Source organism: Haplochromis burtoni, unplaced genomic scaffold (assembly GCF_018398535.1).
Source record: "Haplochromis burtoni strain Fernald_Lab_line unplaced genomic scaffold, NCSU_Asbu1 Contig_50, whole genome shotgun sequence".
In the NCBI taxonomy this organism is placed as follows: domain Eukaryota; kingdom Metazoa; phylum Chordata; class Actinopteri; order Cichliformes; family Cichlidae; genus Haplochromis; species Haplochromis burtoni.
Window position 1 is genome coordinate 1,072,087 of NW_024582411.1, and position 24,177 is coordinate 1,096,263.

The window sequence follows — 24,177 nt, forward strand, 5'->3', positions numbered from 1 at the left end:
AGTTTCCTGTAATATGCATTTGTAAGTGCGTGAATCTGTGTGCGTTTTGGGCTCCGCATCCACCTGTTTTTATGTAAATGTGCAGCATGTGTGTGTGCACTCAGCTCTGCTGTGCGTAAGGGAAGCAGATGTTGTGTTCTGCACCGAGGCTGCTGCATTTGATCTGTATAATGAACTAGATGATTAGCATCCCCTAGACGCGGCACTGTGGCATTGCAGTCTGCTCTTTTTTTTTTCTTCTGTTCTTTTTATTGAGCTCCATATAATACTGTTAGTCTTGTGCTGTTGCTGCCTCACAAACAGACATGCTAAACGTTATGAATTGTTTCCCAAATAACACTGGAAACACATAGACTTAATGCTGGCTGCGGTTGAAAGTTGAAATTGCAGCCTTATGGTTAGTTGCAATCAAATTACTCACGTTTATGTTATTGTTACTCCAAACTGTGAGACGTTCAGTGCGGTGGTGATTTGTTATTGCTTTTAAACCTTGAGTAGCATGAGAAATCAGGAGACAGAGCAGCGGAAATGTTTACATATTCATAGCACATCCTTTCAGTGTTTGTCATCCCTGAAATTATAATTCCTTTTGTCTTTGAAGATAATAGGCCATAAATTGTCCTTGTTTGTGAGCCACCTCCCTGAAAGCTCAGTGTTTATGAGTTTTACCACAGGCTGTCTAATAGCCAAGCAGTACTGTGTCATTTAAAGGTGAACAACTCGTCATCCAGTTGTGCAGTGGTCTATAGATGAAAAGAGCCGCCGCTAATTAGCATCTCAATTTATACTGCACAACGCATGCTATTCTCACTCCTTCTTATACAGTTTGTTATAAGAGGGACTTTGTTTTGTTTTGTAAATGAAGAATGGTTTTATATATAAATCCAGGTGTAGCCCCAATGTCAGGTTTTTTGTCGAAGGTCCCTGTCTCTCTCTCTCCCTCTCTTTTTTTTTTATTATTAATGCAGAATAATTATCTTGGAAATATAAGGTGAGATGGAACACTGCCCTTTATTGCTCTGTGCTCTGACGGGGGCCGTAGATTAAAAAAACCAGGATAGAAATGGGGAAAGAGAAAAGACAATATTCAGGTATTGTTTGCATAGCGGTGAAAGAAAATGACTTGTAGCATGGGGAGTTGAATCATCTCCATATTAATGGCCAACTTGCTGAGGGAATAGAGGTGAGGATTTTCTGTGCAAGAAGCAGAGAGCTGCGGGTGCATGAAGGTCCCGGCACTGTGAAGGTGAAAGGTTTCTGGGTGCTGGGGATCAGAAGAAACGGTGTTCGGCAAGAATCATTGAGTTTCACTATAGTGAGGAAATTGTCGACTGAGCTTAAGTTTAAAATGATTGGCAGACTCTGGCTGTTCCGGGCAAAGTGACAGTAAAGTTATATGACCTTGTTGGCATGGGCAGAATGGATAATAGGCTATGTTTTTTATAACTGCTGCCTAAAACTGATGGTGAGAGAGAAGCTATGGTAATGAGAGAGGCTCTGGACACGATGAGGAGCTCGTCTCATTCTGTAGGAGGAGAGTTCCTCTCCTAAACACAAGAAACATTTTTCCTGTCTCCGACATCCTTACATACGGTTTACTGTAACTCACATTTTAGAATATGGATAACCTTTCACAAGGACAAAGATTAATGGCAGCTGTGATTGCACTCCTGCAAGAATTCAATGGCAGATGACCTGTTGTGGTTAATTTAGTCTGTGCTGTGTCAGTCACTCTGTCCGGCAGCCATCTTTTTTTTTCCCCCCCCTTGAAAGCACAACAAGGCTGTGATTGCTCCTGAGACTGGTGTAGTGTGCTGACAGCCCCTTTGCTGCTTGAATAATACAGTCCAGCTATGGGGGAAAGACAAGGTGCCAAAGTCCAATTCACTTACGGGACTCGACAGCACAAAAGCCTCTGGTTTACGGAAAAGGGGCATGAATTAATAATCACCTAATTGACTCTTAGTTTTTTTCTCCACTCTTGCTCTGGCTTTTGTGCTTTCAGACAAAAGCCCACTCTATGTATCTGTCAGAAGACGTTTGCTGCGGATGGGGGCACTGTGCCTAGAGACTGGGCAGAAGAGGTCAGGTTGGCAGGCAGACTCTGGGCAGTTAAAGGGTCACTGGCAGACGTGGACACTCCAGTTTTCTCTGTGTGAACAGGATGGACACTGATGATCTGAACGAACGCTGAGGTTGCATAAACGCACTGTAGTTTTAGGAGCTTTTAAAGCTTTTTAAAGCTTTTAGAAGTTCCACCATAAGACATAAAGGGCCCAGTAATGAAGATGTAACTCCACGACTGACTTTTTCTAATGACTGCAGTATTATCCTAGATGGCAATTTAGTTGGGGTTTTTTTCTGTGCTCTTACACCTACTATTTTAATACCACAAAGTAACACTAGACTTTACCTTCAACTGCCAGCGCCTTCTGACATCAGTAACAAATCTCACCATGGACTGTAACTGCTCCATCGGGAGGCAATGTTTCGGTCATTAGTTCGGATCACCTGTTCACACTGCAGATATGTGTGTCACATGTGTGAGCTTCGGACAACAGTGTCCAATCTAACATGTCAGACTGTACATGACCAAAAACAAAAAGTTTTATCTCTATTTCATACTAGTTTGTCAATGTTTCGGTCATTTTTTTTTCATCACCCTTGAAGAGAAAAAAATCTGATACAGTAGTTGGATGTTAGTCACGGTGCCGGTGAAGGTGTTGGGGTGTACTAGTCTTAGGAGAATGCTATTGATTTATGGAGTCCTAACTGGCCGTGACGAGAGACTGCATCACAGTAAGCCTCCCCTGCCCTCCATCTGTCCTGCTCTCACTTTTACACACTCAGGAACATAAAGCACCTGAACTAGAAAGCGGCTGTGCTTTCAACACAAACTGCCACTTGTTTCACCTCTCCGGTGCTAATTGAGAAATTAATGAAAGCAATGTGAAAGTGGAATTGACTTAGTTATGTTTGTCCTCTTAATGATAAGAGGGGGATGGATGCGTGATACTTTGTCCCTGCTTACTTGCTGTACTGTATTTATGTGCTTTGCTGCTAAGTTAACTGTTCTTAATGTTTGCGTGAGAGCTTTTTTTTTCACACTTTATAACTCTCCCTCAGTTAAAGAAGTTGGGTAATTATCTGGGAATTTCAATTACATTATTATCTAAATTGTAAGAGTTGTTTTGATATGTTTCATTATCTGTCCTTGAGAAAAGTTATCTTGACGTATGAAAATTATGGTGGAATGCCAAGGAGCTACCTATTGGTGCAGAAATGGTGTTTATAAAATATGACATGCAGTGCTGTAGGAAATATAGATAGCTGTGTGTCCTTAAGGAAAAAGTATTACTGTTAAATAAAATTATGAAGCCATTTCCTAAAATGTTGGGGTGCTGTGTAAAAATGTTTATTTTAATTGAAAATAGTACAAAAGACAGTTTAAAAAAAAATAAAATTATATGCTTATTTAAAATTTAATGCCAGTGGGTTTGCCAAAGATATAGACAATTGAAATGTGAAGGTGACCGGAGATTTTTTCTCCTCGAGACATGAGTTCAGGGGAAGTAGGAGTGGACTGAAGTGGAGTTGAGGATGAATTGGTGAGGACAGTGCCATGACTGAGAGGTTAATGTCAGGGAATGGGAGGTTCCTTTTGTTTAACATTCCCTTTGTTTATTGGCGGATGTGTTTAATAGGATTGACTGTGACTGGACCCTAATAGGGTCTCCTTTGCTGATCCCGGTGTCTCTGGGAGATCTTGCAGCCTGCTCTGGCCAAAACCAGGTCCCCCACTGGGTAATCAGCTCAACTGCCCTCATCCTGATTGGAGCTGACATTTTAATGTCTGGAGCAGGAGCGTGGTCAGCCCTGCTTAACCTGACCCCCTGCCAAACCAACCCTCCCCTACCAATGCCCTCTGTTCTCAATTTGCCCTTCCAGGACTGTACAAATCAGGGCAAATTTAACTCTTTATGGGCTTGTTAGGGGTTCAGCGAGACAACTCCAATACTTTCACCATGAATTCTTTCCACTGGTGACAAAGTGGGGTGCCACTGCAGCTCCCCCTATACAGGCTCTATGTGGATTTAGCTCCTCTCTGAGCCCACGCTAAACTGCTCAACTACAGTCGTGACTCTCTGTGCACCACCAGTTTCTCCTTTCCTTCATGAAGTGGAGTAGTCTAAACTGGTTTGCAGGCGATGTTGTGTGAGGCCTTGCTGTACAGAAATTGTATTTTGGTGATATTAGCGTTGTTTGCATTCAAAGTTTATATATGGATAGATAGGATTGCAGTGGAAATCACATGACATTTCCATACACCAACACGTAACAATCCAAAAACATACAATACATAAAAACATACAATACAAACAGACATTTTCATTGCGCCTTAGGGATGTTTTGGCCAGACTGTTTGGACCTATTTTTGTTGAGGGGGAAAAAAGGGCAATAGCACCGTGGAGATGGCAGCACTTTAAAAGAGGAGGAAAGCGGATGCCTGTCGCCACTCGCAGTAGTGTTTGCTTTGCTCCTAACACGGTCCCGATAAATGCATTGTAGACTTGGTAATGCAGTTCACAACAATTTACTGTCTGTTGTTACTGTCTTTGTGTTTGGCTCAGAGGCATTTCCAAAACAACCAACAAGCCAACTTTGAACCAACATTCAAAGTAAATCCAAAGAATGCAGTAAGAAGAATTGCCAACCAATTCAGAATGGCTGTAGCACATTTTGTGAGCACCAAAGTGTAGTTTAATCTTGTAAACATACTTAGGTATGACTAATCATCAGTCTCATGCCGTCATTGTATCTAGCGGCGGGTTTTTTCTTTGTTTGTTTTTTTATCTTTGAAAGCTTTTTTGTTAAATGAGAGCTTGTTATCTTGTGCATCCGAACTTTGGGCGTAGTGTCAGGATTTTGTCAATGCTTTAAGAAAAGGTTTTCCCATGTTGCTGCTCCATTTTCCTCTTTGTCACAGACTAATCGTGCAACCTACAATGCGCTGAAGACATTTGGTAGCAGAAATACAAAAAATCTTATTGGAACAAAACAGCTGATAAGATTTCCCAGCTTTGCTTGATTGAAATCTTCCATAAAACGGTGTGATCACTCCTTAAATACATTTTCTTTTGAGGCAAAACTGTGACTTAATGGATAGGTACCTGAATTAAAACTCCCCCTCAGCTCTCTCTATGCAGTTTAAACAAAAAGTTTGGTTTAAGCCAAAAAAGATATGTTATTTTCTTGTTGCACTTGTTTTTTCACCATCCAAATATTGCAATAATAATGCCATATAACAAAAATCATACTGTAATATATATTTTGCATTGCGTCAAATTTGACAGTCGCATGTATGTTGCACACGAGTTCTCGTGGACTGAAGGGTAATCACGGAAAGAGTCAATGTTTAGAGTAGTTTAATACTGGTTTGGATCATCAGCCTTCTCTCTGTGGAAGAAAGACTTTGTATGTCTTGTCTCAGGTTTTGAACCTCATATGGACTGAAATTGTGGGGGTATGAAACCTAAATCTGCAACCTGCAGAAAGCTAATATTTTTATTAGCACTTTCCAGCGTTGTATAATATTCTTACAAGCCAACAGTGAAGCAGACATTTATCACTCAGCAGCAGCAGCAGCAGCAGATTTGGAAGACAAAATGTGAATAATTTTTGTTGTAACAACAACCCCTCTGCTCATTTACCATTAAATGCACTTATATTATAATTAAAAACTCTTCTCCTTGTTTGCGTGTGTCTTTGTGAATGTGTCTCTCTTCAGCTTTGTCCGGCCACTTGGAACGGCACCAGTCAGGTTCCCCAATTCCTTCCAAAAGGCCCTCTTCACGGTCAGAGGCCTCAGAAAGCCCACTCTCCTCGAAACGACCCAGGACAGCTGAGAAGGGTGCTGCGGAGCAGGTGAGAGTTCCACACCACAGTATTTTGTGAATATTGATGCCCTCAGATGTTCATAAAACTATTTTCCAGACTTTGAATTAGAGGTTTCTTGCTAAAGGTTATATCATCCTTAATTACCAAGCCCTCATTAAAAGTCTAAAACTTGCACATCATTTTAAAAAAAAGTACAAAAATATACTAATAATTTTCAGTTGGTTATCTCACTGACTTTTTTTATATTATGCAGAAATCTTCTTTTCAAATATACTCAAAATTATATTAGGCTTCCTGCTGCAGTTGCGCTGCTAATTGTGTATAAGGTGGAAAATCAATATAGTATTTGACAGATGAGAGCACTTTGAAGTGGGTGCCAGGACTCAGCGGTGCTTGGTATTACACACTTGTCTGTGATCAGAGGGATCTGCCTGCTTCAGGGAAGAGGCCCCCACTCTATCCCTGATCCACCGCTTCTCTTCAAGCAGGCCCACCATGATCAGTGCACCCATTTCACCCCATTAACTCTTTGTGGATCTGTGTTTCCTCTCCTCTCGCCTCCCCGTCTCTCTTCCTCTGTTCTGTCTTTACTTTCACCCAGATGTACCAGTGCCCGTACTGCAAGTTTACCAACACGGATCTGAATCGCCTCAGAATGCACGTGATGACACAGCACTCTGTCCAGCCCATGTTACGTTGCCCGTTGTGCCAGGACATGCTCAACAACAAGATCCACCTGCAGTTTCACCTCACACATCTCCACAGCGTGGCACCCGATTGCGTTGATAAGCTCATTGCCACAGTGAGTTCTGTATTCGGTGTATTTTGCATGTGGTTGGACACAGCAGGGGTTTATTACCATGTCTCTCCTTATTTCTTTATTTTTATTATTTCTTTAATCTTTATTTTTCCAGGTATATTGAAATTGGCTTCTCTTTTGTTAGGGTGGCATTCATTAGCTTGACTATAGGAGTATTTTTATTACTCTGGTCATTTAGCATTTAGCTCTGCCATAGCATTAGCATACAAATTTACTACAGCAGCTGAGAAAAATAAGTGGATGAAAAAAAATGTCCTTCCAACTTTCACAAGCTTTATTGCATGTATAGCACCTAGTTTTATTCCAGTTTTCTATCCACACAGACCAATCTCTCGGAGTGTTATTGTCTCCAAATTCTTTTATACTTAGTGGTGAAGGCAAGAAAGCAACCGCTAATCAAAGCTCTAGGTCGAGAGTATTGCTACGTACTTATATTATGGCCAGTCAGGGGACAAGCAGTGTGTCAGGTGAAGGACTGTGGTAAGGATTCATTATTGTCGAAAAGAATAGCAACTCACTGCTAATGAATCCCCTTCCACTGAAATGCTTCTGTATCTGTGTCATTCTTGCCCTCACTGCTCTAAATTGCGAGCACTCAGTCAACACAAAGAATGCTGTTAATTGTGTAATGGCTACAGGCAATCCCATTGGCTTGCTGCAAATCATCAAACCTTTTAAGATGCATACTTTTCTTCTGTTTTTTTCTTTTCTTTTCTTCTTCATTGTCTTAATGTACCCATAATCAGAAAGGCTTTTCCAGCTCTCTTCTAATCAAAGTCATCTGGGGAGGGGAGCTTGTAATCGGTTTTTGTGTTTTTTAATCATTTCAAGATGAGCGGGTCTCTTAGCTCCCAGTTCATTTATTAGTTCACTGACATTATTGCCATGTCTATGATCACCTGCATGCCAGTCAAAACAAGGCCTTTTACAATTTGTGGTGAAACAAATGTGACACTGCTTAATCAAAATATAATGAACAGTCAAACCACTTCATGAAATTTTAATAAAACCAACTGAAATGTTGTTATTCACCACTAATCTGACTAAATTACAGCTTATGGAGTTCTTTTTTTTTGTTTTTGTTTTGTTTTGTTTTTTTAAACGCAAGTGTGCACTCTCAGTATTATCAGGGAAAGATTTGGCTGGTTTGTACCACGAGCCCTGAAATCTTTACCTGCCGCAGTGCACTGGTACTTACTTTTGTACCTATGCAAAAAAATGTCCTCGCATCTTTTAATGCTCATCAAGGAGAAATAAAATTTTATTATCCCCGTTTTTATGTAAATCACTGAGCAAACCTTTTTTCTCTTCTATCTTGTGAAGCTAAATAGCTTGCTGGACAATCAGCGAATAAAACATTGCTCTGTCTGCTGCCTAACCATCTTCATCTCCCATCCAGAAAGTAAATGGCAAGCACATTAGTATGGTAGACGGCAGTATTTATTTCTTTTATAGAGGTAGTAATGTACTGAACCACTACAAGAAGAGATAGAACAGAGGTAATATAACACACATTAAAGCCAGCACCTTTTTATAACTAGTGAATGCAGATAGAAAGGTACTTTATCTTTTTCACATGTCTACTGAGAGGAGCCTGATTAATTTTGAAATAGGTGACTTTTATTTCTTGCCAAGCATGCATAATGATGCATTCACTCTAACAACCTTCATCCATTCGTCCACTTATCGTCTTTCCTTTCCTTTCAGTTAATTTCCTTTCTTTTGCACGTCTGTAATGCTTTTCCCTGACATTCAGTGGATGGATGGATGGATGAATGGATGGATGGATAGATGTAAAGAGATGATAGATAGAAAACCATATGTATAATATATACATACTCCTCCAATCCTCCCTCTCTGATTTTATGTCTCATTTTCTGTCTGTGGAAGATAGGGGTAATGAAAATAATTGTGCTTCATTAATTTGGAGTCTGACTGGATGATAGCCATTTTGAACTATGTTTGGCAATTAGGCTGTCCAAATTAAAAGTGACCTTGGGATACTCTGCTCCTGCCTCTAATCGCCTAATGAAGCAGTTGTCTAGAAACAGTCAAATTTGTAATGTAAATTTTTTTAAGCGTTTCTATGCTGGTTGCACTAATTTTCTATGTTTCATTTTTAAGAAATAAAGAGGTAACACAAACAAAGACGGGAATGTGTGGATGTCTTCTGGTAAATGTGTGACCACAGTTGTCATATAGTGTTTGACTTTGGGATATAAAGGATTACACCAGACCTCAAAAATCCTGTTGCTTCAGGGCAGATTCTGCTCTATTTCGATCTCACCCAGAGGTTATATGACATGCTACGGTACTTTCAGTTGTGTTCAAACTGTTATTAGAGGAGTAATTAGAAAGCATACAGAATATGTTCTGTGTATAGACCAACATTTATACTTGGGGCCCAGCAATATGCAAGATCCCTTTCCTCTTTCGTGTCCCTTATGCAAGGCACCTTTAATTGGTATTACTTGAAAGAACTACCAATCAAAAGTCTTAATATAGAGGCAACGCAGAAGGAAAAATGGGAGAGGTGATGTAAACTGAAATGCAACTCGTAGACTGAAGATTATTACTCTGCTTGTAAAGTTAATTGAAAAAAGGCTAACAAAGGTAGAGTCTTATTACTAAATTAAACTCTATGGAATATTGCTCACTGGTGACCTGTTTAATGAGAATGTTGAATGAAGTGTCAGGTTTGGGGGTGAAGAGAGGCAATCAGAGGGCGAAATATGAGCTAAGTTAGGGGAGAGCAGCAAGAATAAACAGATGTTGTGCAATCAGTTACTCACGATTGACCATAATCATCTGAGACCAGGGGGAAGCTAGGTTCATCTTTCTACTTTATTAGTACGTACTGTGTTTTGTTAAGTAATTAGCAAACAAAAACACTAGTACTCAAGAAATCTATCTCATTTCTTGAGGGATCACACAAAAGTAGCCTTTCTTCTGTCATGGATATATGTGGGGGACTGGAGAATGTATATGTGTATATGTATGTATGGAAGTAGCTAAGTAACGTCTTTGTGTATCCTCTTGTTTGTGTCAGTATTCTTTCATGTAGTCGTTTAAACTAAGAGATGACATTACCTCACCTGTTTGCTCATTCCTTTACAATTGCTTTTCCAGGTGACAACAACTGAAGCACTACCAGCAAGCATGTTCATACCTGTGCCGAGTCCAGACAGAGAGCCGCAGAGCACCCCTCATGCTACATCCAACTCTAACGCTGAAGATACAAAGAAGCAAGCTGGTTAGTATCTGTTTGTTAAAAGCTATGTGTTCTGTAGTGAGCATGTTAATGCACTTGGTGTATATTAATGAGATTCAGCTACATTCTACAACCTTATACCTGTGTATTTACACTTTGGAAAAGTCAGTATTTATTGCATAGGCTGGGAAAAAATTGTTATTACTGAAGCATTTCACAATTTTGGCCTGCATTCACACCAACACATTATGAAAGATTGTTGGTGTTTGCAGATTTTGTAATTAGTCAGTGCTTGGCTTGTTTGTTTTTTTGGCACCTTTCCATGCCACTAACACACTGAATGTCCTTTATTGATATTACTGGAAAAATTCCACTCAGCAAATGTAGAATCTGATGAATGGCTATCTTCTCTTGACTTCTTTATTCACAGATGCATCAGATGCTGATCCAGAAAAAGGGGTGTCACTCCCTACTGAAATAGCTGAAGCTCGCAAGTCACCTCTGGAAGATCAACAATCAGAACGGGAGGATGCCACAGGATTCCTGTGCTGGAAGAAAGGCTGTAATCAATTGTTCAAGACCTCTAACTCCCTACAAATGCACTTCAATGAGGTTCACAACAAAAGGCACCAGTTGCCTGTTTCAGATCGGCATGTCTACAAGTACCGCTGCAACCAGTGTAGTCTGGCCTTCAAGACTGTGGAGAAATTACAACTCCATTCACAATATCATGTGATCAGGGCAGCCACCATGTGCTGTCTTTGCCAGCGAAGCTTCAGAACACTACAGGCGCTGAAGAAGCATTTAGAAACCAGCCACCTGGAACTGAGTGAAGCTGACATCCAGCAGCTGTATGGGGGATTATTGATGAATGGTGACATTATGGCAATGGGTGATCCAAGCCTTGGTGAAGAACATGGAAGTCTGGGAGAGGATGACAAAGATGGAGATGAAAGTGATCCAGAGGAAAAACAAAGCCCGACAGGCAGTGACTCTGGCTCACTGCAGGAAGATTCTGGATCTGAACCTAAACGTGCATTGCCATTCAGAAAGGGCCCAAACTTTACGATGGAGAAATTCCTGGATCCATCTCGTCCTTTTAAATGCACTGTATGCAAAGAGTCTTTTACACAGAAGAACATCCTTCTGGTTCATTACAACTCTGTCTCCCACCTACACAAGGTGAAGAGGGCTCTTCAGGAGTCTACTACTGGTCAACCTGAGCCTACCAGCAGCCCTGACAACAAGCCATTCAAGTGCAGCACTTGTAATGTGGCATATAGCCAGAGTTCAACTTTGGAAATCCACATGCGCTCTGTTCTACACCAGACCAAAGCTAGGGCAGCCAAACTTGAGGCAGCAGGGGGAATCACTAGCTCTGCAAGCGCAACTGGTTTAAGCAGTGGAGGATCCGGCATGAGCACATCAACATCAAGTCCAAGCCCAGCCAGCAACTCAAACACTAGCTCCACCAACCACAGCTCTTCTGGGAGTCAGGCAGCCCAGAATATTCTAGGAGGAAACCACACAAGCCAGACTCACAACACTGAAAACCAGGGGAATTCCTCGGTGAGCTGCCACTCCTCACCATCTGAGAACCACGAAGTGAAAAAGTCCAAATTTTCAGACATTCTCTCTGCAAGGGGGCAACAGCAACAGCAACAGCTTCAGCAGCAACAGCAATTGGCTCAGGCTCAAGCCCAAGCTCAAGCACAGCTTCAACAAGAGCTCCAGCAGCAAGCTGCTCTTCTACAGTCGCAGCTGTTCAACCCAGCACTTCTGCAGCACTTCCCAATGACAACTGATGCACTTCTGCCTCTGCAGCAGCAGCAGTTGCTGTTTCCTTTCTACATCCCTGGAGCAGAATTTCAGCTAAATCCTGAGATCAGCATCAGCAGCTCAGCACTTGGCTTAGCTGGATCCCCCAGCTCTTTGCTTGAAGATCTTAAAAACTCAGCCCAACAGAGTTGCTTGCAGCAGCAATTGATGCACCACCACCTTCAGCAGCAACAGCAGCAGCAACAACAGCAACAACAGCAGCAGCAACAGCAGCAGCAGCAACAACAATCACACTTGCAGGTTCAGAGCCAAATGGCGTTGCTGCAACAGAGTGCATCACTCCTCCAACAAGCTGAATTAAAGCAGAAACCTCCCTCCTCTCAGAATGACAAGGACAGAGAAATACAAAGGGAGAGGCATGCAAGCGAAAAAAATGAGGACTATGTAAATAAGGATTCTGCAGACAGCAGGCCAAAAGAAAGGGAGAGTCAGCATATTTCAATAAACATAAACCATGATACTGGCTTGCCTCCACCAAGGATTGCTTCAGATGCTCGAGGAAATGCAACTAAAGCCCTGCTGGAAAATTTTGGGTTTGAGTTAGTAATTCAGTACAATGAAAATAAACAGAAAGCTCAGAAAAAGACAGCTGGACCTACTGGATCAAGTGGTCCAGGTGGAATAACAAGAGTCATAGATCCCATTGGGGGATTGGAGAAGCTGGAATGTGAAGCCTGTGGCAAGCTGTTTTCAAACATACTGATTCTGAAGAGTCACCAGGAGCATATCCACCAGGCTTTCTTTCCATTCCGATCCCTTGAGAGGTTTGCCAAGGAATACAGAGAACATTATGATAAGCTCTACCCACTGAGACCGCCTACACCAGAGGCTGCTCCAGCTCCACCACCTCCCCCTCCTCCACCCCCACCTCCTCCTCCACCCCAAAGAGCTCCCACCCCAAATATACCTGTGTCTAATGCCTCACTCACACCTCCAACCGTGCCACCTCCACAGGCACCAGTTCCAATGACACAAATACCCATGCCAATGGATTTGCCGCTCTTCTCCCCACTTATGATGCAGCCCATGTCTCTTCAGTCCCTGCCTACTCAGTTGCCTCCCCAGTTGCCGTCTGTTGAGCCAAGCCTGGCCTCAGACCTGGCCCAACTCTACCAACAGCAACTGACACCAGCCATGCTGCAGCAGAACAAGAGACCACGGACACGCATCACCGACGACCAGCTTAGGGTCCTACGACAGTACTTTGATATCAACAATTCACCAAATGAGGACCAGATCAAAGAGATGGCAGACAAGTCAGGGCTTCCACAAAAAGTGATAAAGCACTGGTTCAGAAACACCCTTTTCAAAGAAAGGCAGCGCAATAAAGACTCGCCTTACAATTTCAACAATCCACCAACAACAACTCTGGAAGACACTAAAATTGATTCCAAACCTCCTTCTCCTGAACCTCAGAAACACGAATACTATGGAAGCAAGAGATCATCCAGGACTAGGTTTACTGACTACCAGCTAAGAGTTCTGCAAGATTTCTTTGATGCCAATGCTTATCCTAAAGATGATGAATTTGAACAGCTCTCAAACCTTTTGAGCCTCCCCACCCGTGTTATTGTTGTGTGGTTCCAAAATGCACGTCAGAAAGCAAGGAAGAATTATGAAAATCAAGGTGATGGAGGGAAAGATGGTGAAAGAAGAGAACTGTCAAACGACCGATACATTCGCACATCTAACCTGAACTACCAGTGCAAGAAATGTAGTCTCGTTTTCCAGCGTATATTTGATCTAATAAAACACCAAAAGAAGCTGTGTTACAAAGATGAAGATGAGGATGGACAGTATGACAGCCAAAATGAGGATTCAATGGATTTTTCCCATGAATGTTACACTCCCTCTGGGTCTTCCTGTCACACCCCAATGCCCTCCTCTTCGAGTCTCTGCCCACTTCCACCCACGACTTCAGCATTCTCACACCTCCCTTCCACCGAGAAAGAGGAGGCATCACCAGCAACCACCTCAAACCTCTATGATGAGAAGCCCAAGCAGTTACCAGAAATAACCGCTGATCCGCGAGAAAACCAAACCTCCATTAAGCAGGAAATTGTGCACCAACCTCAATCTGAGGTACAACACCAGAGACCACAGAGAGAAGACAAGATCCAAAATGTTTCTAAGCCCTCCAAGCATTCAACTCCTTCCTTTTCTCAGCAGCAACAGCAGAGTGGTCTGTCAGCCTCACAGACAAGCCAGCCTTCATCACAAAGCTCTCACATGGGCCTCAATCCACACTTGACCTCTGCCACACAACAACTGGCACAGCAGATGATCCCATACCAGTGTGAGCAGTGCAAAATTGGCTTCCCCTCCTTTGAGCACTGGCAGGAACACCAGCAATTACACTTCCTTTCTGTGCAAAATCAATTCATCCACCCGCAGTTCCTCGACCGTCCAATTGACATGTCTTTCATGCTTTTTGATCCTAGCAATCCTCTCCTGGCAACCCAGCTAATCTCTGGGATGCCACAAATTCCAAGCAGCTCTGCCACCTCTCCGTCCACCCCAACCTCCACTATGAACTCCCTGAAAAGGAAGTTAGAGGAGAAAGCTAGCACTAGTCCAGGAGAAAACGATAGCACAAATAGTGGAGAAGAGCCACAGCGAGACAAGAGGCTTAGAACCACCATCACGCCTGAACAGCTAGAGATCTTATATCAGAAGTATTTATTAGATTCTAATCCTACGCGTAAAATGCTTGACCACATTGCTGTTGAGGTGGGTTTGAAAAAGAGAGTTGTGCAAGTGTGGTTCCAGAATACCAGAGCCAGAGAGAGAAAAGGCCAGTTTAGAGCTGTTGGGCCAGCCCAAGCTCATCGTAGGTGTCCTTTTTGTCGAGCTCTTTTTAAAGCAAAGACTGCCCTTGAAGCACACATTCGCTCTCGTCACTGGCATGAAGCCAAACGTGCTGGATATAATTTAACTCTCAGCGGTATGTTACCTGAGCAGGAGAACATGCAAATAAAAATGGATGCTCTTGATACATCAGGTTACTCCCAGCTACCCCCTACTACAAACAGTGATGGACAAAGCTCCTCCATGTCACCCATGAACAAAGGCTTGGACTTGTCTCCAAGGGGTCTACTGAGCCCTTCGTCCATCAAAGTTGAAGGAATGGAAGACTTTGAGAGTGCCACAATGTCCTCTATGAACCTGAACTTTGATCAGAGCAAACTCGATAATGATGACTGCTCTTCTGTGAATACAGCCATTACAGACACAACCACAGGTGATGAGGCTAATGCTGATAATGACAGTGCTGATGCAAAGCACAGCCAAAATAGTGGCGATTACCTGTCTAAGTCTGGGGGCACAGCTCCCATCCTTGAAAATGATGACCAGATGTCCTCGGGACTAGTGAGCCCTGCAACAAGCTATTATGCTAAGGACTATGAAAATGAAAATATGATTGACCACAGTGAGACGTCCAGTCTGGCTGACCCCTGCTCACCAAGTCCTGGAGCCTCTGGTAGCAGGAGCCTTGAAGGTGGAGATAGACCTGGCCAAAAGCGCTTCCGAACCCAGATGACTAACCTCCAGCTGAAAGTGTTAAAATCCTGTTTTAACGACTACAGGACACCTACCATGCTGGAATGCGAGGTACTTGGCAATGATATTGGACTTCCAAAGAGAGTGGTTCAGGTGTGGTTTCAAAATGCTCGCGCGAAGGAGAAAAAGGCAAAGCTCAATATGGCCAAGCACTTCGGAATAAATCAGACGTCTTACGAGGGGCCGAAGACTGAGTGCACTTTGTGTGGTGTTAAATATAGCGCTCGCCTTTCTGTTCGCGATCACATTTTCTCCCAGCAACACATCTCTAAGGTGAAGGATACTATTGGCAGCCAGATCGATAAAGAGAAAGAGTACTTTGACCCAGCTACTGTCCGCCAACTTATGGCCCAGCAAGAAATGGACCGCATTAAGAAGGCCAATGAAGTTTTAGGATTGGCGCAGCAACAGGCCATGCAGCAGCAGGGGATGTTTGATAACCCTGCAATGCAGGCTTTAAATCTCCAGTCGGCCTATCCAAACCTGCAAGGTATCCCACCTGTCCTTTTACCAGGGGTTGGCAGCCCCTCTCTTCCCAGCTTTAACTCATCTAATTCAGGTACGTCACTATTTGGCATTTTTTCACTACTAACATTTCAGGTTTAGAGTTGCAGATGGGTTTTCTCAACTAAACTAGTTTAATAAATGATCATCCATTGCTACAGGAAGTACTGTGTATTTCCAGGCATCAAATCTAACTATGAATCCATCTGCCACATATATTCATTAACACTGATGCAAATATATCTGACATAATTTAATGACCTTTGCCATTGTTGCTATTGTTGTGCTATTATGTACCCAACCTGTCTCAAATGCTAACACTTAAGCTTTAGACCAGAAAATACCACAAAGTACAAGGCTTTGATTTTGTGATATTTGTAGTCATTTCACAAAGCTTTTTATGATTCACATAAAAATAATCGTTTGCCTCTTTTGTATCACCTTTCAGTATTGTTTAATTAATTAGTTTTGTTACAGCTGAATAATCTTTTAAAAAGGCACTGCACTACCATGAAATGAAAACCTATTAAGTCTTATTTTCTTGTCTGTATTTGACACATTTGCAGCTTTAACTCCTCCAAAACCTTCAAACCTCCTGAACATGCCTGGTGCCAGTGTTCCCTCACCTAGCCTCCCCACGTCTGGATTGCCCAACAAGCCTCCCTCCTCATCGTCTCTCACCGCATCCAGCCCAGCCCAGACCAACACGTCTACTTCCCACTCAAACTCCACCTCCAATTCCACGTCCTCAACCAGTCAGTCGCGACCTGAACCCCCCAAAGAACGAGATGCTGAGAGAGTAAAAGAGAAGGAGAAGGCCAAGGAAAAGACAGAGAAGCCCTCAACTCCATCATCAACTGGAAGCACCCCCGCCCCTTCCACTTCTGCTGCCAGCGCCAAAAAGGAGAAACCTGAAACAGCTGTTCCTGCCACTTCTATGCCCACACCTGGAATGGAGTATGTGGTAGATCCTGCCCAGCTTCAGGCCCTCCAGGCTGCTTTGGCATCAGATCCCACAGCTCTCCTCACAAACCAGTTTCTACCCTACTTCATGCCTGGCTTTTCCCCATATTATACCCCTCAGATTCCTGGGGCTCTACAAGGGGGCTACCTGCAACCAATGTATGGTATGGAAAGTCTCTTCCCTTACAACCCAGCATTGTCACAAGCACTGATGGGCCTGTCTCCAGGGTCCCTACTGCAGCATTACCAGCAATATCAGCAGAGCTTGCAGGAGGCACTACAGCAGCAGCAGCGGCAGCTTCAGCAGATCCAGCAACCCAAGGCGAGCCAAACTTCAGTTCCCCCTCAAACCTTGGGGGATCGCAAAGATTCTGCCAAAGATCCAGCGAAATCAGAGGAGCAAAAGGGCAATCCACAAAGTGAACCTCCCACTTCCTCCTCGTCCTCTTCCTCCTCGTCCTCCTCCTCCTCTTCTCATACTACAGTACCCTCCGAGCAGAATGAGATGGATGGCAAACCTGTGGACACCCATCTAGACCAGTATATCGTCCCCAAGGTGCAGTATAAACTGGCATGCCGCAAGTGTCAAGCTGTTTTCACCAAGGAAGAAGCGGCTATTACCCACCTTAAATCGAACTGCTTTTTCGGTCAGTCTGTGGCAAACCTGCAAGAGATGTTGCTGCGTGTCCCCGGTGGCGTAGGTGTAGGGGCTGGAAGTCTCTATGACTGCCTGGCTTGTGACACTACGTTGGATGGGGAGAAAGCACTCAGTCAACACCTGGAATCGGCATTGCACAAACACAGAACAATCAAGAGATCGGTCAGAAATGCCAAAGAGCACGCTACTAGTTTATTACCTCACTCTTCAGCCTGCTTCCCCAATCCTAACACCGCATCTACCTCGCAGTCTGCCACTCATCCCATCAGCAGCCCTCCTCCCCCGCCAACAACATCAGCCACCATGCCATCTTCTGCTGTCTCCTCATCTTTGTGCTCCTCCTCTACTACCCAACTCAACACCACAGCTGCCGGAAAACCCTGGCCCCAGGCCCCTTTCCCCAGAGCTTTAGCTGGGAAGCCCAATGCTAGTCCCTCCTCTTCTTCCTCCTCTTTTCCTCCAGTGTCCTCACCTTCAACGGTTACCTCAAGTTCATTGAGCACCTCAGGAGTTCAGACCTCGATACCAACAGACGTCTTTACCGACGAGTCTGACTCTGACAGCAGTCAGAAGTCAGCAAACAGGCTGGGCAGGACGGCGGAGGAGCCGCAGCAGCCTGGCTTTGTCAAAGACAGTAATAGTTGTAGTAGTAATCTTGCTAGTGTAGGAACAGACTCCATCAGATTGTAAAAGAGCTTTCAGTGATGGACGATATTTAAAAAAAACTCCCTAAAAGACAAAAAAAAAAAAATCCAAAAATTAAAAAAACCCATAAAAAGCAGCAATGTTAAAAATACATTAAAAGTATACAAACCAATTTCAGAAAAAGATGTGTAAAGACTAACTGCAATTCCAAAGCTTGTAACCAAAAATTTAAATGTTAGTGGATTGTTTTCCCATATCAACATGCTGGTTTTCATTTTTGTATTTCTTTGTTTTTCTTTTGTTTTTGTTTTAACTCAACCGAAACGCACCGATCAGCCACAACATTAAAACCACCTGCATTAAATTGTGTATGCCCCATTGTGCCAGCAAAATAGTTTATGACCCATCAGGGCACGGACACTTGACCCTTCGGTGTGTCCCGTGGTTTCTGGTAGTGGGATGTCGGCTGCAGACTGGGATTGCGTTGAGGTCGGGGGAGGTTGAAGGCCAGGTTAACGCCTTAGGTTCTTTGTCGTGTTCCTTAATCCTGCTGTGCGGTTGGTCAAAATACCATCCGCATGAATGCCAAGGTTTCCCAGCATCACACTGTAACGAGGTGAACAATTTCTTTTTTTTAAATCAGCTGTCAGTGTTTTTAATGTCGTGGCTAATCTGTGTACAGGCATACTAATATGTGAGAACAGAAAAAGATCGCTGCAGTTACGTTTTGGGTAATGGTGGAGGAATGCTGTACTGTATGGCAATGGACTGCCTCAAAGTTGACAGATGGCCCAAGAACCCTTTTGAAGAAATGCAAGTCAACGAGCTGTCCCTTTGTTTTGTAATAATTTCTACTTAATAGCACAGCCACAAAAAGCCAGTATGTACTGTATGGGAGAATAGTCTATCAGTTTTCTTGCTATTTAAGCATTCAGATACCAATGGCTTGCAAAAGTGAAAGAATAATGTAATGTCTATTTTATTCTCAGGTCAACAGCTCACAGATGTTTTTCTGTTACAGAAATTCATGTTTTCACCTTGTGTTTCCAACAGGAGATGAGCATTATTATTGTTTTCTTTCTGAACTTGATTTACTAATAGAAAGTTTAGGTTGAATTAAATTTTGATAAGGCATTGTTTCTGGGCATTCAAATAGGGTCAAACGATTTGCTGATTTCAATATCAGAAATCCTTTCAAAGTGGGGAAGTTACAGTCCCGATGATCCCATACAAGGAAAGCATTGCAGACGTGATAACGGGCGATGAATAGTTTTAATTAAAAAAGAAAAAAGAAAAAAAAGAATCAGCCTTCTGTATTTATGATAGATACAAGCATTTTTGGTGTTAAGTAGAATGTTGCATTGGAAACGAATTTAAACAGTATGGTAGGTTGGAGGAAAAAAAAACCTTTATGTACATTTAGCTTTTGTATTGTCCAATTTTATGACACTTCATTTGATGTTGTCTTGGTCATTCCGATAGTCTAGATTATGGACAGGTAATTTATCGAAACTTTATTTCTGTCTTATTCTTAACTTCTTGGGAAACATGAACCCAAATGCCCCTCCTGACAAGGCAGGATCCTCTTTTAGCATTATTTAAATTTTATGATTTGGTTGGTATTGCTCTAACCAAAATGAAAAAGATAATGGGTGAAATATTGAAAGTTTTATTTAATTTAATTTTTGTGTTACCTTTGTGCACTTATCACTGTCTGACTCCTATTTTTCACTCTTCGTTTTCCTCTCTCGGCACTTATTTTTCTCTCTCGCTCTCCTGTGTTTGTAGATATGTATACAAAGCAGGTCTTTTGTTCTTCATGTAGTGTGGCTACGGTCTTTTTTTTTTTTTTTTTTTCCCTTTTTTTTTGTCATAAGTGAAAATGAAAAAAGAATACTAATAATAATTCTCACGCTTTAAGACAAAAAGAAAATCCAAAGACTAAACACTTTCACCATTGGTGCATAAAGATGAGAAAAGAGGGTTCTTTATACTTGAGAATTTGTTGCTGTTTTTAGAGGAAAGAAACAAAGTTTTAAAAGATAAAGGAGTACGCATCAGAGTTGCCGATTTTGCTTCTTTGCAAGCAAACAGGTGGCTTTTTTACGTAAATACCAAAAACCAAAAAGGGCCCTTGTCCTTGCATTGTGGAGTAGCACCGTTACAGAGCCATTGCAGTTTGTAAGATAGAGGTTATTAATCTTTGTTTGACTTTTGTCACATTCAAATGTCAATTTTTTTAAGAAAATGTATAAGGTCTGGTCTTCAAGGACATACGTTTTGCTGCTAATGTAGAATTTTGAGGAAAAAAAAAAAAGAGTACCTAGATGCATGCTCATTTTGCTTTTGGCTAAGCTTTAAAACAAACAATAAACCAATTTCTTGCCTCTGCAACACCTTTTTTTTTTTTCTTGTTGCAAAAACGGAACTTTGAAGACTGTGAATATATGTTCCAAAGGACATTTTGCCGATTTTCTTTTTTTTTGAATAGACCAATGTTTAAAGCCAATGATCTATAACGTTTGTAAAGAACAGTGCATTCCAAATATCACAATGGATTTTTCTTAAGCAAGGACTGATCCTGTTTCATTTGATTGCTTTTAATTGTCACAATCTATTTTTTCCTCATTTTTGAAGTGACTGTAAACTGTTGTGTACATTTTTTGCATCATTGGTTGCTGAAGAAAGCGACCCCCATATGTCATTTTGTGCTGGCATGGAACGTTGCTGAAAATCCCTCCATCCAGTCAAGGTTGTTGCTCACTTGTTAAGCAAGTAATAGTGGTTACCAAAAAATGTATATAATACATCTGGTACTGATGCGTCTCATAGGTTTAGTAACATTTATACCAGTCGACCTACAACTAGTCTCAGAGGGGAATAACGGCCGTTTTGCTGAGGTGCTGTCGCTCAGTCACTTGTTGCATGTGTCTGCAGGGTGCCACTTCCACACATAGATTACAGGTAGAGACATCTTCATTCCAAAGCATTATGTCTGGAAAAAGTAGGAGGTTATTTTTGAAGATGTCTCTTGTTTTCAAATTGTTAGGATGCTTTCATGTCCAAAGAAGTCACTTACTTCGTTTTGTTGCAATGGAAATGGATGTGCATAGGTACCACGCCCTTCTCCCTTATGATATCATCATTTTAATTTGTCTTTTTTTTTTTTTAAACCAAAACCAAGACATATTTAAATTTGTGGAGAACTACTTTTTTGGCCACTATTGTATAGTCAATATATTTTGCCCTAATGACTAAAAAGGCACAATCTCAAAGGTGTTTAAAAATGCTACATCTTGTAGAGAAATGGTATTTGGTGTTAATACTACAGCATGCTGTTGAAAGTCAGTAGATCTGGTCTGCAAGCTTGCTACGTCTCAAGTCCAGTTCCCTGAAATACTGTTCACTTGTGCTTTCTTGTGTTGAAAAAAACCCCCAATCCTTAAGTTGTACAGTTTTTCCTCAAAATATGTTTGCTTTATTTTATTTTTTAGATAATGTCAGACATGTATTATTTTCTTAGAAGTATTTTATTTTATTTTCCGTGTATTACTTTTTATCATAAATTAACACTAGCTTTAAATTGAATTGCTGAAATTGAGAGACAAAAACGAAAATTATGACCTGGCCACTTTATATTCATTGTCTCAATGATACTTTTTGCTTTTTTTTTTTTCCAAAGTGTAATCTCTTGGGCTCTTTTGTGGAAGACACAGTTGAGGTCTTCACATTAGATTCAGCCAGCATGTACTCTGTATGGGTTTGTGTGTTTATGTAAGTGTGCGTTGTACGTTTGTGCGCGTGTATGTGCGTGCGTGTCATAAGAGCCAGCATCAATTCAATTTTTTTTTCTTCTTTGCCTTTAATTATTATTATTTTTTGGTTATATGTTACTCACCAAAACAAGCTGAACCACGAAGCTGGATTGTGAATAACTGAAATTCAGAAAATCAAATTTAAAAGATAACGATTGGAAATGAGAACGATGATACCGAAGCACTGAGCAGTTTTTACTTTGATTGAATATATGAATGTGGCCAAAGCTTTATGCAGTTGAAACACAAAGGAAAAAAAAAACGTGCCCCGGATAAGTGTATATTTTATTGCGGCACACAATGCTATTGTGGATACAGGGATCCACCTCCTTACATTTGGGATACTTGATTTTAATGGACAATTACAAGAGAGGGATAAAGACAAGGTCTTGCTGTAGAGGTCATCTTTTGCCCACTGTGAAAACGAAAGTGTACCTGTATACAGATATAGATATATTTAAAACCAAGACATCAACTGTTTGTTTCCTTTTATTTGTTTGTTTGTTTTTTGAGATGAAGAAGGAATAAAAAGAAATGATAAAGGACTCTGGGAAGCTTTGGAGATCTTGTTAGGAGGACAAGAGAGGCTCTGGGCACACAAAACTGGGCATGGGAGCCAAAGCCAGGCTCAAAACAGCTTTAAAAACCACCTCCTTATTTGATTACTGACAACTCTGTAATGCGAATGGACTCTGGAACCAATGGACGTGTGTCATACACAGAGGAAAGTCTTTAGAGGAAACTGAACTTAAGTGGCTCCAGCTGCCTCTTTCTCCTTTCTGTCTGTCCTTTATTTCTCCAGCTCTGCCTCCGCTTCTGCTCTTTGATGGACATTTTCCAAATTTCAGGACAGGATGGACAGAGATGCTTGCTTCATATCTTCCAGTTCATGTTGCTACCCGTTTCATTTCCTCGTGCTTGTCTGCAGTTGACAAGTAAAGCTCTCCAGTCAAATGGCGGCTCACCCCTCTCTCTGTTGGTTACATTATCTAAACAGAGAAATTAACAACACAGAGAGGGGATGGGTTCTCAAAGCTGTCATTCTTAAAGAGGCAGTTACACTAAGAAAAAGAAAAAAAAAAAAAAAGCATATTAACCAAAATTAACAACCAAACTAACAACCAAACAACCATTTGCTCCAACTTCAAAGATGAACTGTTACTTGGAGCTCTCTGTTCCTTTTGTGACTTCTGGTGCCACAATGTTTTTTTATCCTTTTATTTTTTTTTATTTTTTGTTTGTTTTTTTCTTTTTGTTTCCTTGAATTACTCCTCCTTCGAGCCTCATAAGCATGGCTCTGTGGCTCCAGGCAGCCCATCTGAGGGTAGAAAAAAACAGCCTTGCAATGTACAAAAAAGAGCAAGTTAAACCAAAAATGTTGTTCTTGATGTCTTTTCTATACTGTAGTCTTGTTAGCTTTTTTGTTACTGTAATTATATGAAGATTTCCAAACTGTACCAAATTACATGGAAACTAACATACATACAACCACATGGAACTTCAGACTTTTAAAGAAACTTTTGTCACAAAAACTTGTTGTCCTAGTTAAGTTGATTGTAGATGGTAATTGAATATACTCCTTTGAAAATATTTCATCAAGTATGTTTCTTGCTCATTGTGATACATTAAAAAAGTATGAGCATAAAAACGCACTCGTTTGGTCTCCTTTCTGATTGTTGTGGGATTTGATTGCTTTGCTTTCAGCGGACTGCTGTTCGGCAGACCTCGGCACAAGGTTGCAAACAATTTTCATTTTCTCTTGTGTACTGAAAAGATTTATGCATCCCTTAAAATACAGATTTTTTGTTGTTTAAGAGACCATATGGATTAGATATTTGTATGAATTTCATTAAAACATAATCATCTCCTTTTGATCCCTTTTACACCAAACGACCAAAGTTTCAGTTATTTCAATAACTGTGTGTGCGTGTGGGTGGATGTTACTGATTTAAAAGTGCCATCTAACCCTAAAGGATAAATCCACAAAAAAATCCCAAACATTAGGAGAAATGAACTTTAAATGCAAAATTTATACAATACTGAGAGACAGGAGTATTCTGCAGTAGCTGGAGAGTCTTTCATAGTATTTTTCTTTTTGTGACCTTTGTACCATATTTGTGCTCTTAGCAAACTAATAGACACTCAATGAATCAAACCAGAAACAAAGGACTGCCCAATATATTTACTGAAGAAGCCTTTTGTTTTTTACATGTTGTATTCTGTTTATTATTGTACTATTACCATAGGGTCTTTACCTTACAAT

General features: G+C 41.5%; 1 protein-coding gene across 10 annotated transcripts in view; it reads left to right on the forward strand.

Annotated features, from left to right (window-relative positions):
- zfhx3 (zinc finger homeobox 3) overlaps positions 1-23,562 on the forward strand; it is a 284,113-nt gene extending 260,551 nt beyond the window's left edge. For all 10 annotated transcript variants that reach the window (XM_014335913.2, XM_042220537.1, XM_042220538.1 and 7 more), the window contains 5 exons: positions 5,789-5,925; positions 6,500-6,700; positions 9,848-9,971; positions 10,360-15,888; positions 16,400-23,562. In XM_014335913.2, the coding sequence (XP_014191399.1) occupies positions 5,789-5,925; positions 6,500-6,700; positions 9,848-9,971; positions 10,360-15,888; positions 16,400-18,144 (7,736 nt within the window). In that variant the 3' untranslated portion in view covers positions 18,145-23,562. The remainder of the gene's footprint in view (positions 1-5,788; positions 5,926-6,499; positions 6,701-9,847; positions 9,972-10,359; positions 15,889-16,399) is intronic.
- Positions 23,563-24,177: the final 615 nt, after the last annotated feature.